General features: G+C 43.3%; 1 protein-coding gene across 1 annotated transcript in view; it reads right to left on the bottom strand.

Moving 5' to 3' along the window:
* The window catches only part of vwa8 (von Willebrand factor A domain containing 8), a 375,899-nt gene that overhangs the window by 228,356 nt on the left and 132,315 nt on the right, over positions 1-15,228 (bottom strand). Inside the window, exons 15-16 of the mRNA XM_078232307.1 lie at positions 4,981-5,149; positions 605-682 (exon numbers count right to left, since the gene is read on the bottom strand). Coding sequence (XP_078088433.1) covers positions 605-682; positions 4,981-5,149 — 247 coding nt within the window. The remainder of the gene's footprint in view (positions 1-604; positions 683-4,980; positions 5,150-15,228) is intronic.

Genomic DNA, 15,228 nt, shown 5'->3' with positions numbered 1-15,228 from the left:
GATCTACCTCAATGCCATCTTCCTGCACTATCCCCGTATCCCTTTACATCATTGGTATCTGGAAATCTATTGATCACAGCTTTGGACATACTCAATGACTGAGCCTCTACAGCCCTCTGAGCAAGAGAATTCTAAAGATAAACCACCCTCTGACTGAAGAAATTCCTCATCAACTCAGTCTTAAATGGTCTACCTCTTACTCTGAGACTGTGCCCCTTGGTTCTAGACCCACACCCCCACCAGCCAGGGGAAACATCCTTTCTACGTCTATCTGTTGAGCCCTGTAAGAATTTTGTATGCTTCAATGAGATCACCTCTCACTCTTCCAAACTCTAGAAAATACAGGTCCAGTCTCCTCAAGCTCTCTTCATAGGACAACCCTGCCATCCCAGGGGTTTGTTTGATGAATCTTCATTGCACTCCCTCTATGGCAAGTATATCCTTCTTTAGGTAAGGAGACCAAAACTGCACACAATGATCCAGGTGCAGTTTCACCAAGATTCAGGTGCAGTTTCACCAAGGCAATTCCAGCAAGGCTTCCTTACTCCTGTACTCAAATGCTCTAGCAAGAAATAGAATAGTTTTCTGGCTAAGTTGAACTTACTGTAGGGTCACTGGTCTGCCGAAGCTTGTGAGTAAAATGTAATAATTGGTCAACGGCCTCTTTCGGGACACGTGGAATCTGCAGGGACAAAACAAGACAACATGTACCAACAATTTTCTAAGCATGTCAAAAGAACTTGATTTGTCCAAAGATATGCAGGTTAGATGGATTGGCCATGCTAAATTGCCCCTTAGTGTCCTAAAATGTGTAGGTTAGGGGGATTAGCAGGGTAAATATGTGGGTTACATGGATAGGGCCTGGGTAAGATGCTCTATTAGAGAGTTGGTGCAGACTCGATGGGCCGAACGGCCTCCTTCTGCACTGTAGGAGAAATCCCAGCCCTTCATAGAATCACAGAATTGTTATGACGCAGAAGGGGACCAAATAAGCAACTCATCGTGTACCCATCCCCACTTTCTCCATGTAACCCTGCACATTTTTCCTTTTCAGATAACAGTCTAACTCCCTTTTGAATGCTTCAATTGAACCTAGCTGCCTCCACTACATTCTCAAGCAATGTATTCCAAACCCTAATAACTTGTTGCATAAAAAAGTTTCCCTTCGTTTAACTATTGCTTCTTTTATTAATTACTTTAAATCTGTGCCCTCTCACTCTCGATCCTTTCATGACTGGGAACAATTTCTGTTCAGACCCCTCATGATTTTGAATGTCATCAAATCTCCTCTCAATCCTCACTCCTTGAGGGAAAGCAGTCACAACTTCTCCAATCTATCTTCACAACTGAGGTGATACCTTTTTTGAACAGTATCTTATTCATTCTTCTTTGTTATTTTATATTGTTATCTTTGAATTCTATAACTAATTACAACTGAAATATCAACTCCGGCTCTAATATTTGTCCTCCGGTTTATTACTGAGAAGTTACTAATCAACTAAATTTAAATGGATGGAGTTGATAAAATCCATTATTAAAGATGAGATCGCGGAGTACTTGGAAGTACATGATAAAATAGGACTGAGTCAGCACAGCATCGTCAAGGGGAGCTCATGTCTGACAAATCTGTTAGAGTTCTTTGAAGAGGTAACAAGGAAGTTAGAAAAAGAAGAACCAGTGTTCGTGATTTCTTTCGATTTCAGAAGGCCTTTGACAAGGTACCGCATAGGAGACTGTTGAATAAGTTAAGAGCCCATGGTGGTAAGGGTAAGATCCTGACATGGATAGAGATTGGCTGACTGGCAGAAGGCAGAGACTCTGGGTCTGTACTCGTTGGAGTTTAGAAGGACGAGAGGGGGTTCTTATTGAAACTTACAGGATACCCCGAGGCCTGGATAGAGCAGATGTGGAGAGGATGTTTCCACTAGTAGGAAAAACTAGAACCAGAGGGCACAACCTCAGACTAAAGGGACAATCCTTTAAAACAGAGATGAGGAGGAATTTCTTCAACCAGAAAGTGGTGAATCTGTGGAACTCTTTGCCACAGAAGGCTGTGGAGGCCAGCCCATTGAGTGGCTTTAAGACAGAGATAGATAGGTTCTTGATTAATAAGGGGATCAGGGGTTATGGGGAAAAGGCAGGAGAATGAGGATGAGAACAAAATCAACCATGATTGAATGGCGGAGCAGACTCGATGGGCTGAGTGGCCTAATTCTGCTCCTATGTCTTATGGTCTTATTGTGCAACTTTAGACTTCATTAACTTTGGATATGCATATGATAAATACAAGATGTAAATAGCTATGAAAGCATAAATATTGGTAATGCTGTGTTAATAATGCTGAAACTGATTGAAAATAGTGACAGTAGAAGGTCAGGTGAAGCACTGGAAAAACAGATCGATACATGGCGTTATAGAGTAATAGAGGTATACAGCACCGAAAAAGGCCCTTTGGCCCATCATGTCTGTGCCGACTATTCTAATCCTATTTTCCAGCATTTGGTCCATAGTCTTGTATGCCTTGGCATCACAAGTGCCCATCTAAATACTTCTAAATGTTAAGAGGGTTACTGCCTTAATCACTCTTTCAGGCAGTGAGTTCCAGACTCCCACCACCCTTAGGGTGAAAAAGTGTTTCCTCACGTCCCCATTAAACCTCCTGCCCATTACTTTAAATCTATGCCCCCCCCAAGTCATTGATTCCTGCACCAAGGGAAAACGTTTCTTCCTTTCTATCTAGCCCCTCAGAATTTTATACATCTCAAATCATGTCCCCCCTCAGTCTCCACCACACCAAGGAAAGCAACCCCCAGTCTATCCAATTGCTGTTCATAACTAAAACTCTCCAGCACTGGCAACCTCCTGGTAAATCTCCTCTGCACCCTTTCCGGTGCTATCACATCCCTCCGATAATGTGGATTCCAGAATTGCACACAATACTCTAGCTGTGGCCTAATGAGCATTTTATATAGTTGTGTAATTTGGTCATAACCTCCCTACTCTTAAACTCTATGCCTCGACTAATAAAGGCAAGTATAACATCATTACAAAAGATAGCAGTTATGTTGAAATTTGAACTGAATTTTGTCAATATTTTATGAGCTATGCTTTTATATCCCATTTAAATTTTGTTTCTATTACTTGCATTGCGTTCAAAATTGTTTAAGTTTTGTCAAGTATTATATTAAAATATGGAAAAGGTGTGCATGACTTCAAAACAGGGTCCAAATTACACCAGAAGTCATTGGCCCAACTATTACCTGCCGTCTATCCTATTGGACCTAAGAATTACGTGCAAGCCAGACAGAGTTCCCAGTGATGGGGATTGCCGGAACATCACCCCTCCTCCCATCCCATGCCTGATTAACCAAGCAAGCCCTGACCCCACCTACCTTAGTTATTGCTCCAGGGACTGCTGCAGTACCAAAAGTGGTCACCATTCATGGTGCTGCTGCTGCTGCTGGGACTGAAGCACGCCAACTCTCTGATTGCCCACTAGCTCTTGGAGGCGGTACATCTTGTCATGTGCTCAACCAACTACTTGTCTGAGCCACATAAAATGCAACTGTAGCTTCGAGGACTGGTGCAGGCAACCTTACCGATGACTTTCCAGGCAGTGGGCAGGGCCAATATCTTCATATGGCCTTCATTCAGAGCAATGGCCAAGGAGATCAAGCAAATCACCCATGGTGTAGCTCATGTTGAATTGGAGGATATGCTGTTTAATAAGGGTGGTGGCTGCATGTGTTCTTGTTGTCTTTTGGTTCCCAGATGTTGTTATTAAACATATTTCAAGTTTCTAAAAAGATCAGAAACACTTTTGGTGAAATTTTCCCGTCCCGCCCGCCACGGGAACCATGCAAAGGTCCGTTGACCTCAGGCAGGATTTTCTGATCTTAGGGAGTGTGTGGCCGGAAAATCCCGCCCTTTATGTTTAATTTTGCCATGCTGTTAGGTTGAAAAGAAAATCGACGCCGTCAACTCCTTTAATTTCTGGGCCAGGAATTATAACAGTTAAGAAATGAGTAATCTCCCAAAATGAGTGGTTGTGATTTTATAATTCATGCTTTTCTTGGGTTGAATTTGTTACCTTTCAAAATTCCCTTGTGCCTTTAGGTTGCTCACAGTAAGAAGTCTCACAACACCAGGTTAAAGTCCAACAGGTTTATTTGGTAGCAAATACCATAAGCTTTCGGAGCACTCCGAAAGCTAGTGGCTTTTGCTACCAAATAAACCTGTTGGACTTTAACCTGGTGTTGTGAGACTTCTTACTGTGGTTACCCCAGTCCAACGCCGGCATCTCCACATCATGGCTACCTTTAGGTTGCTGTCAGGCTTTGGGGGTCATTAGGTGAGTTACTTGCCGCACGATTCCTAGCCTCTGACTTGCACTTGCAGCCACAGTATGTATATGGCTAGACCAGTTACATTTCTGGTCAATCATTACCCCACGATGTCGATAGTGGAGGATTCAATTATGGTAATGTCACTGAATGTCAAAGGGTGATAGTTAGATTCTCTCTTGTTGGAGATGGCTATTGCCGAGCACTTGTGTGGCACAAATGTTATTTGCCACTTATCTGTCCAGGTCTGAAAGTTGTCCAGGTCTTATTGTATGTGGACACAGACTGATTCAGCATCTCTGGTGTCCTGGATGGCAATAAACATTGTGCACTTGTCAGTGAGTATATCCACTTTGACACGGTTTAAATGACAATGTTTTAAAAAAAGTATAATGCATCGGAAGGGTTATGGAATGTGGAAACACAGTGGTCTAGGGCTTGGAAATATTGAGAAAGCAGATTCTAATTGATATTTGCTACCTACACATGGTTGGGCAATTTGGCATGACTCATTTTTTGTAGTATGGCTATTTCAACCCAAGAAAAGCATGAATTATAAAATCACAAAATACACTATGAAGTTGCAAAACCCTGAACCAACAGGAGCAACCAGGGTCCGAACCCTAGCAATGCTTACCATTTTTGTAAGAATGTTAACTTCTTCTTTCAAGGCAAGTGATCCTATGCTGTGAAAGAGGAACATAGTCAGTAGCTCTGAGCCCAGCCATTGCTGAGTGCTACTGCCCACCACAGGAGGTTCAGCCAAGGCTAGAATCCTGAAGGATGGATGGATGGGGTAAATCAATCTGGAAGAAACAAAGGTAACAGTCAACAAAGTAATATCAGATTCAATCCAGTAGAAAAAATTGGTTTCAACTTTGCTCATATCAATTGCATACGTAATCCCAAAATATGTAGTGAAACAATTCACTATAAAAATAAAATACCACCGATGCTGGAAATCTGAAATAAAAACAGAAAATAGAGTCATAGAAGTTTACAGCATGGAAAGAGACCCTTCAACTTAACTTGTCCATGTCGTCCAGTTTTTACCACTAAGCTAGCCTCAATTGCCTGCATTTGGCCCATATCCCTCTACCAATGTAACTGTCTAAAAGCTTTTTAAAAGACAAAATTGTACCTGTCTCTACTACTGCCTCTGGCAGCTTGTTCCAGACACTCACCACCCTCTGTGTGAAAAAAATTGCCCCTCAGGACTCTTTTGTATCTCTCCCCTCTCACCTTAAACCTATGCTCTCTAGTTTTAGACGCCCCTGCCTTTGGGAAAATAAATTGACTATCTATCTTATCTATGTCCCTCATTATTTAATAGACCTTTTTAGGATCACCCCTAAGCCTCCTACTCTCCAGGGAAAAATGTCCCAGTCTATCCAGCCTCTACTTATAACTCAAACCATCAAGTCCGTGTAGCATCCTAGTAAATCTTTTCTACACTCTTTCTAGTTTAATAATATCCTTTCTATAATAGAGTGACCAGAACTGTACACAGTATTCCAAGTGAGGCCTTACCAATGTCTTGTACAACTTCAACAAGATGTCCCAACTCATGTATTCAATGTTCTGACCAATGAAACCAAGCATGCTGAATGCCTTCTTCACCACTCTGTCCACCTGTGACTCCACTTTCAAGGAGCTGTGAACCTGTACCCTTAGATCTCCTTATTCTATAACTCGCCCAACGTCCTACCATTATCTTAGTAGGTCCTGCCCTGGTTCGATCTACCAAAATGCACCACCTCACATTTATCTAAATTAAACTCCATCTGCTATTCATCGGCCCACTGGCCCAATTGATCAAGATCCCATTGTAATCCTACATAACCTTCTTCACTGTCCACTATGCAACCAATCTTGGTGTCATCTGCAAAATTACTAACTATGACTCCTAAAATCTCATCCAAATCACTAATATAAACAAATAACCTAGCACCAATCCCTGAGGCACACCGCTGGTCACAGGCCTCCAGTTTGAAAAACAACCCTCTACAACCACCCTTTGGCTTCTGTCATTAAGCCAATTTTTTATCCAATTGGCTACCTCACCTTGGATCCCGTGAGATTTAACCTTATGCAACAACCTACCATGCAGTACTTTGTCAAAGGCCTTGCTAAAGTCCATGTAGACAACATCGACTGCACTGCCCTCATTTACCTTCTTGGTTACCCCTTCATAAAACTTAATCAAATTGGTGAGACATGATTTTCCACTCACAAAGCCATGCTGACTGTCCCTAAACAGTCCTTGTGTCTTGAAATGCCTGTTGATCCTGTCTCTCAAAATACCTTCTGACAACTTACTCACTTTAGACGTTAGGCTCATTGATCTGTAGTTCCCAGGCTTTTCCCTGCAGCCCTTCTTAAACAAAGGCACAATGTTTGCTACCTTCCAATCTTCAGGCACCTCACCTATGGCTGTTGATGATTCAAATATCTCTGCCCAGGAACTCGCAATTTCCTCCCTAGCCTCCCATAACATAATGGGATACATTTCATCAGGTCTTGGGGATTTATCTACCTTGATGCACTTTAAGACTTCCAGCACCTCCTTCTCTGTAGTATGTACACTCCTGAAAACATCACTATTTATTATCCATGCCTTTCTCTACAGTAAATACCAATGAGAAATATTCATTTAGGATCTCACTCATCTCTTCTGGTTCCGCACACATAGATGACCTTGTTGATCCTTAAGAGGCCCTCCTCTCTCCCTAGTTACTCTTTTGCCCTTTATGTATTTATAGGAGCTCTTTGGACTCTCCTTTGCCTTATCTGCCAAAGAAATCTCATGTCCCCTTTTTGCAGTCCTGATTTCTCTCTTAACTCTACTCCAACAACCTTTATACTCTTCAAGGGATCCATTTGATCCCAGCTGCCTATGCATGTCATATGGCTTCTTCTCCTTTTCGACCAGGACTTCAACATCCCGAGTTATTCAGGGTTCTCTACTTCTACCAGCCTTGCCCTTCACTCTAAAAGGAATGTGCTTACCTTGAACCCTGATTAACACGCTTTTGTAAGCTTCCCATTTACCAGACGTCCCTTTGCCTTCCCACAAACTCCCCCAATTAACTTTTGAGAGTCCCTGCCTGATAACATCAAAATTGGCCTTGCCCCAATTTAGAATTTTAATTTTTGGGCCAGACCTGTGCAAGGTTAGGCCTTGAAAATATAATCTTGTTAGTACAGGCACACTGAAACAAGCTCACAAAGGAACTGGCTGAAGGGTAGAAGACAGTAGGTAATTGTTGAAGGAGTTATGTCAGGGTGATGGGGAGGGGGTTACTGAGGAATTAGTGTTGAAACATTATAATTTTACACAAATGACTGGGATTCAGGAATCCCATGCAGACTGGTCAAATTTACAGAGGATACAATATTTATGGGGTGGAAGAGGCATCCCCGAAATTCCAAAAAGCGAACAGAACAATGGCAGGTTAAATTTAATGCAGCCAATTGCGAAGTACAGCACATAGGGGGAGGAAATGGACAATACACAGGCCTGGGCAAGGCTGGTAAAAGTAGGGACTCGGTTTCAATTCTAGCCTTGGGTCACTGTCTGTGTGGAGATTGCACATTCTCCCCGTGTCTGCGTGGGTTTCCTCCAGGTGCTCCGGTTTCCTCTCACAGTCCAAAGATGTGCGGGTTATGTTGATTGGCCATGTTAAATTGACCCTTAGTGTCGGGGATTAGCAGGTGTGAGGTTACGGAATAGAGCATGGGTGGGATTGCGGTCGGTGCAGACTCGATGGGCTGAATGGCCTCCTTCTGCACTGTAGGGATTCTATGATTCTACCTCTCATTCTCCATTGCTATCTTAAAACTAATTATGGTCACTGGTCCCAAAGTGATCTCTCACTAATACTTCTGTCACCTGCCCTTCCTTATTTCCCAAATGCTAGAAAAAGTCAGCTGGTCTGGAAGCATCTGTGGAGTGAGAAATAAAGTTAACATTTCGAGTATGACTCTTCTTCAGAGCTCTGAATAGGGGTATTCAAGGTACTGAAGTACGGTCGGAGTAAATAGTGAGAAACTGTTTCCACTCAACATCAAGAACTAATAATAATTGGCAAAAAGTGTAAAAATGATATGGGGGAAAAAAGTGTTCACCCAGAGGTTGTTTGGAGTCTGGAACAAACTTCCCGAGAGGGAGGTGGAGACAGCTAAGGTATTCAAAATGAAATTGGATTGCTATCTGAAAAGAAAGAATGTGCAAGGCTGCGGAGATAAGGCAGTGGAGCAGGTCTAGGGAGAATGTTCTTTCAGAGTATAGACTCGATGTGTCGAATGGCCTCCTTTTGCACTGTAAATTTTTTGTGATTCTGTGACAGTGCATCATTGCACAGCACAATTATGAAGGCAGGTGTCCGTGCTGAGATGAGGTGCTACCCGGAGGAAGGCATCCCGGCATCAGACATCAGAAAGTGCTGCCTCTTCAAACGGCTATCCAGCATCCCAGTCGCAACAGCACCCTACAAGATGCAGAGCACTTGCATGATTCTCAGTGGGCTGTATGCCTTCAATTTGGCAAGGCTACTCAAGGGGATCCAACACAGCCACACACAATGTATAACCTTGACAGTAAAACAGAAACATGGCACTTGGTACAATGAAGCAGATTACATACTGCTGCTGTGAATGCACTTAGTGATCACTCAGTCGGCTGTGGTACATGCTCCAAAATAACACTGACATTCGGCACTTTAAGTTAGGGATCCTGGGCTGCATTTTTCTTCACCCTGATATGGTGGCAGAGCACCTGAGCATGACACGGTCAGACACTTAGCTGCCTGATATTGAGAATCCTCCTCCTACACACAACCAGTGTGCCCTCATGGCACAACAGTAACATATATTTTTACACTTCTGGGATATACGTGTATGAACAGTAGGGTTACACAGACCATTGTATAGAACCATAGAAACACAGAAAAACTACGGCACAATACCGGCCTTTCAGCCCACAAAGTTGTGCCGAACATGCCCCTACCTTAGCGATTACTAGGCTTACCTATAACCCTCTATCTTACTAAGTTCCATGTACTTATCTAAAAGTCTCTTAAAAGACCCTATTGAACCCGCCTCCACCACCGTTGTTGGCAGCCCATTCCACGCACCCACCACCCTCTGAGTGACATCTCCTCTGTACCTACTCCCCAGCACCTTAAACCTGTGTCCTCTTGTGGCAACTATTTCAGCCCTGGGAAAAAGTCTCTGACTATCCACTCGATCAATACCTCTCAACATCTTATACACCTCTATCAGGTCACCCCTCATCCTTCGTCTCTCCAAGGAGAAAAGGCCGAGCTCACTCAACCTATCCTCATAAGGCATGCTCCCCAACCCAGGCAACATCCTTGTAGATCTCCTCTGCACCCTTTCTATGGCTTCCACATCCTTCCTGTAATGAGGCGACCAGAACTGAGCACAGTCCTCCAAGTGGGGTCTGACCAGGGTCTTATACAGCTGCAACATTATCTCACGACTCCTAAACTCGATTGATGAAGGCCAGTACACCATATGCCTTCTTAACCACAGCCTCAACCTGCACAGCTGCTTTGAGCGTCATATGAACTCGGACCCCAAGATCCTTCTGATCTTCCACTCTGCTAAGTATGATCAATATGATTCCTGAAAGATCCACTAGCTCCACCAAAGTACCCCAGTTTCCTCTTTATATGACAAGCGTTACATGTATGTAAAACACTGGGGAGTACTGAATACAAAAATAAGTCAGCCTGTATTTTATGCCGCTAAAAACAATATTCAGTATTGTTTTTAAATAACAGTATAAAAATAAACACATTAACTTGAAAAATCTTAAATAAAAGGAAGAAATGCAGCTGCTCATTTTTGTTAATGTTACTTCAGAACAGCCAATAAAGTTGGAAAACAGGAAAAGAAAAAAACAACAGGACACACATGGAACAGGGAGTTGACGATCAAAACAGTGGCGTCGATGAGATGGAGGAGCAGGTCAGACCTTGAAAATATACTCTTGTTAGAACAAGCACACTGAAACAAGCTCACAAAGGGCGGCACGGTAGCACAGTGGTTAGCACTGCTGCTTCACAGCTCCAGGGACCTGGGTTCGATTCCCGGCTTGGGTCACTGTCTGTGTGGAGTTTGCACATTCTCCTCGTGTCTGCGTGGGTTTCCTCCGGGTGCTCCGGTTTCCTCCCACAGTCCAAAGATGTGCGGGTTAGGTTGATTGGCCATGCTAAAAAAAATTGCCCTTAGTGTCCTGGGATGCGTAGATTAGAGGGATTAGTGGGTAAATATGTAGGGATGTGGGGTAGGGCCTGGGTGGGATTGTGGTCGGTGCAGACTCGATGGGCCGAATGGCCTCTTTCTGTGCTGTCGGGTTTCTAAGAAAGGAGCTGGCTGAAGGGTAGAAAACAGCAGATAATTGTCGAAAGAGTTACGTCAGGGTGATGGGGAGGGGTTACTGAGTGGGTTACCCCGGGAATTAGTGTTGGAACATTATAATTTTACACAAATGACTGGGATTCAGAAATCCCATGCAGACTGGTCAAATTTACAGAGGATACAATATTTATGGAGTGGAAGAAGGCAGCTCCGAAATTCCAAAAAGTGGACAGAACAATGGCAGATTAATTTGAATGCAGGCAATTGTGAAACACAGCACATGGGAGGGGGGAGGGGGGGGGGCGCTACACACACTGCATGAATGCAGTGGAAATAGCAAAGGATGATGTTGAAAGAGATCCCAATAGGACTAATATTCAACATGTCCAACCATGTCAACAAAGCCAACAGAATGTTGCATTACATCATGAACAGAGTACAGTAGCATTCTGGGTGCACCATGCCTCTGGTAGTTTATCCAGCTTAAGCACTGACAGCAGTGGGGCAAACCACGTCACAGAGGGCTGAGGGATTCGGAAAGGTTGCATACATTGGGATGTTTGGCCTTGAAACAAGGCATCCAAGGTCATCTTAGAGGTGTACAAGACAACAAACAGTATGGGAATGGTAAATTCGGTGAATTATCTCAAACTAAATCAAGACAGCAGGGCAAAGAGATGCAGTTTCAAATGAGCAAAAAGGCTAATTTAAGGCTACTGTCACAAAGTTCTCCTTCATGGAATGGGCTCCGAGATAAAATAATGAGGGAGAAAGCCCAAGAATTATTTTAGATACAGTTGGCTGGCACAGTGAAGGAGAATGTCAGGTCTTTCTGGAGGGATGAAGATGTTGGCAAGCTTCTTTTCTTACATTTGATTTTTGTTGAAAAAAAAACACGCTGTTGGAGCTTTTTATCCTGCACTCAAAATCTCAAACATCTGAGCAATAGGTAAAGTTAGCCATTTCACAATGCTACAGTGCGGTAGCAACACGAGTGGTGTTTGACATGAACAGGATGTTGCCATCAAGCCAACAAGACATTCTGCTGATCACACAAATGAATTTCAGTGCCAGTGTGCAGGTATGCAGACCACATATTCCAAAGACTGGCAGATCGTATGAAATAGCCAGTCCTTTCGATGGTTCACGACAGATAAGGTACCGACCATATCCAACCAGCCTATGCCTGCAAAACTTCGAAACACAGTGTCCAACATTAGATGATTCTGTGATTGGACAACATTTGCAAAACAATCCTGAGTGTGTTAAGAATTACACTGACAACCAATTTATTATCAATCTGGCTTGCAGTGTGGCTCACATGCACGTGCTGGAAGCAACATACATTAATGCACAGGTCCCTGCTGTTTGCAGACAGAAAGAATGTGCAGAAATCATAGAAATCATAGAAGCCCTACAGTACAGAAAGAGGCCATTCGGCCCATCGACTCTGCACCGACCACAATCCCACCCAGGCCCTACCCCCATATCCCTAGATATTTTATCCACTAATCCCTCTAACCTACGCATCTCAGGACACTAAGGGGCAATTTTAGCATGGTCAATCAACCTAACCCGCACATCTTTACCAAAATTTTCAGACAGTCAGGTTTTTATTGAAAACCTGTGTGTATATATCTCCAGGTGCATGGCCGAGTTTCCAGACCAGATTTTCTGGTACTTCATGCAAAAATAACCTGGGGCATGGTTTACGACCTCACTCTGGTGAGGCGGGCCTGATAGAGCCAGCACAGGAATTAAATTCCCCCCATGGACACGGAGGACCACCCCCTCCCCACAAGCATCAGCCTACCTCCACACCAGGGGTGTATCAGGGGCTCTCCCCCCGGCCCTTCCTCCTGCCTTCTTCCAAGCTGTGCCGGGGGCAGTGCCTGGGCACGTCACTCTCTTCTCCCCAGGGGCTATACTTACCTTGGCATGCCCAGTGGGTTCCTTTGACTGAAACTCGTTCTTATAACGCTGATGCAAACATTGTCGACATGACATCATGTTGGCAAGATGTAAATATTCAGTGAGGGGTGATCATGTGGCAGGGAGGGCCATTAATAATATTGAAATGAAAGGCGGGATCCTCGTCATGTCACTGGCAAGGTGCAGAACAAACCAGGAAACAAGACCTTCCTGGTGAGAATCTTGTTTCCCAACTCGTGAGATTTTGCACCTACATCATCATTTACACTCGCGAGGGACTTGGTCTCAAAATTTTGCCCACCTGCTTCAACTAAACACAATAGGCAACACCCATTCGTGGGTGCATTCCCTAGAGCAATACCTTGACAAATCAGAGTCAATCTGCTTGGTTTCAATTAAACAAGGCTTGGCAGTTAACTGTCTGCCATCTGTTAACTGGTTCATCCTCTGCGGCAATGCGTCTATCAATCAGAGTCCACTTGCCAACAAATCAGCACTGTCTTCTTATGAAGTATAAATTGTTATCTTTACATTTGGTATTCTTGCAAATTGACCTGATGAGTGCAAGACGAAAAGCTTCGACAACATGTCTTATTCAGCAGTACTCAAATTCTGTATATCAAATTACTTTTTTTTTGTTTGTAGTGTCGTCTGGTGAAAGCACATTAATCATCTCAAAAATCAGGAAGACAAAACAGTGAGGCAGGACTGCAGGGAAAGACTAAGGATGCAACTAGTAGAGTTGATGAGGGGGAGCCAGTGGATGTGGTATATTTGAATTTTCAGAAGGCTTTCGACAAAGTCTCACCTAAGAGGTTAGCGTGTAAAATTAAAGCACATGGGGTTGACAGTGTATTGAGGTGGATAGAAAACTGGTTGGCAGACAGGAAACAAAAAGTAGGAATAAATGTTTTTTCCCAAAAGACAGGCAGTGACTACTGGGCACCACAGGATCAACGCTGGGACACCAGCTATTCACTATATATCTTAATGATTTAGATGAGAGAACTAAATGTGATATCTCTAAATTTGCAGATGACACAAAGCTGGGTGGGAGAGTGAGCTGTGAGGAGGATGCAGAGATCTTTCAGTGTGATTTGGACAAGTTAGGTGAATGGACAAATGAATGGCTGATGCAGTGTAATTTAGGTTATCCACTTCGATAGCACGGGAAGGCAGTTTACTATCTGAATGGCCATAAATTAGGATAGGGAAATGTGCAACGAGACCTGGGCATTCCCATTCACCAGTCACTGAAGGCAAGCATGCAGGTACAGCACACAGTAAAAAAAGGCAAATGGTATGCTGACCTTCATACCAAGAGGATTCGAGTGCAGGAGCAGGGACGTCTTGCTACAATTATACAGGGCCTTTGACCAACACTCCAGGTGTGGCCTTGAGGGGGGAAGGTGGAGCCAGGCTAATGAGTTGGATGATCAGCAATGGTCAGAATGAATGGCGGAGCAGGCATGAAGGGCTGAATGGCCTCCTCCTGCTTCTATTTTGTATGTTTCTATGAAATAACACAGAACATGAATTTTTCTTTTAAACATTACCAACTGTTAGAAAAGTGTAAATTACTTTGACACACTCTACATTATCCTTCTCTGAAATCTATTAATAAATATTTCAGATTTATTTTTTCTTAACTCAGCATTTTTTCCATGGCAACTGCACTTCTAGAACAATTACTGCATCAGCTCCTGTTCCATCAGCCAGGGATCATGTGCATCCTTATCTTCACACATAACCAGTCCTGCTCATTAATATTCAAACACTACCAAAAGTTACTATAATTTTTCTTATAATATCTATGTACACCAGATGTCCTGTGAAGTTGATCATAACACACTGAAGATTACAATGTTTTGTAACAACAGGGGTGCTATGCCACATAGTTTAATTAGAGCCACTGATTTACAGGGACTGAGTAAGACACATTGCAATTTTTATTGCATGGAATTTAGAGTTTCTCACTCATAAAATTACACAATAAATGAAAGATCTTGATCATTATTTACTGTGTCTTGATCTTAACGTTCATTTTTGTCCACTACTGGCATGGTGACACAGTGGTTAACACAGCTGCCTCACAGTGCCAGGGACCCGGATTCAATTCTGGCCTTCAGTGACTGTCTGTGTGCAGTTTGCTCATTCTCTCCATGTTTGCATTTGTTTCATCCGGGTGCTCCAGTTTTCTCCCACTCCAAAGATGTGCAGGTTAGATGGATTGGCCATGGTAAATTGCCCTTTAGTGTCCAAAGTTGTGTCAGTTAGGTGGATTAGCCATGGTAAATGCGCGGGGTTACGAGGATAGGGCGGAAAGGAAGGCATGGTTAAGATGCTCTTTTAGAGAGTCGTACAGACTGGATGGGCCGAATGGCCTCTTTCTGCATTGTAGAGATTCTACAGTTCTAATTAAAAACAATGCATCATGCTGCAACTATATTGAGGAATTTGGCAGTTAAAAGTGACTAGCTCACAGTCTGACTGTATAGCTGTCAAGACCAAAATCAATTAAGAACTGATGGGGATCTGGTGGTACTCTCAAGCATGTTCAACAAAT

The sequence above is a fragment of the Mustelus asterias genome, chromosome 17 (assembly GCF_964213995.1).
Source record: "Mustelus asterias chromosome 17, sMusAst1.hap1.1, whole genome shotgun sequence".
Lineage (NCBI taxonomy): Eukaryota > Metazoa > Chordata > Chondrichthyes > Carcharhiniformes > Triakidae > Mustelus > Mustelus asterias.
This window is presented reverse-complemented; position numbering and strand designations above follow the sequence as displayed.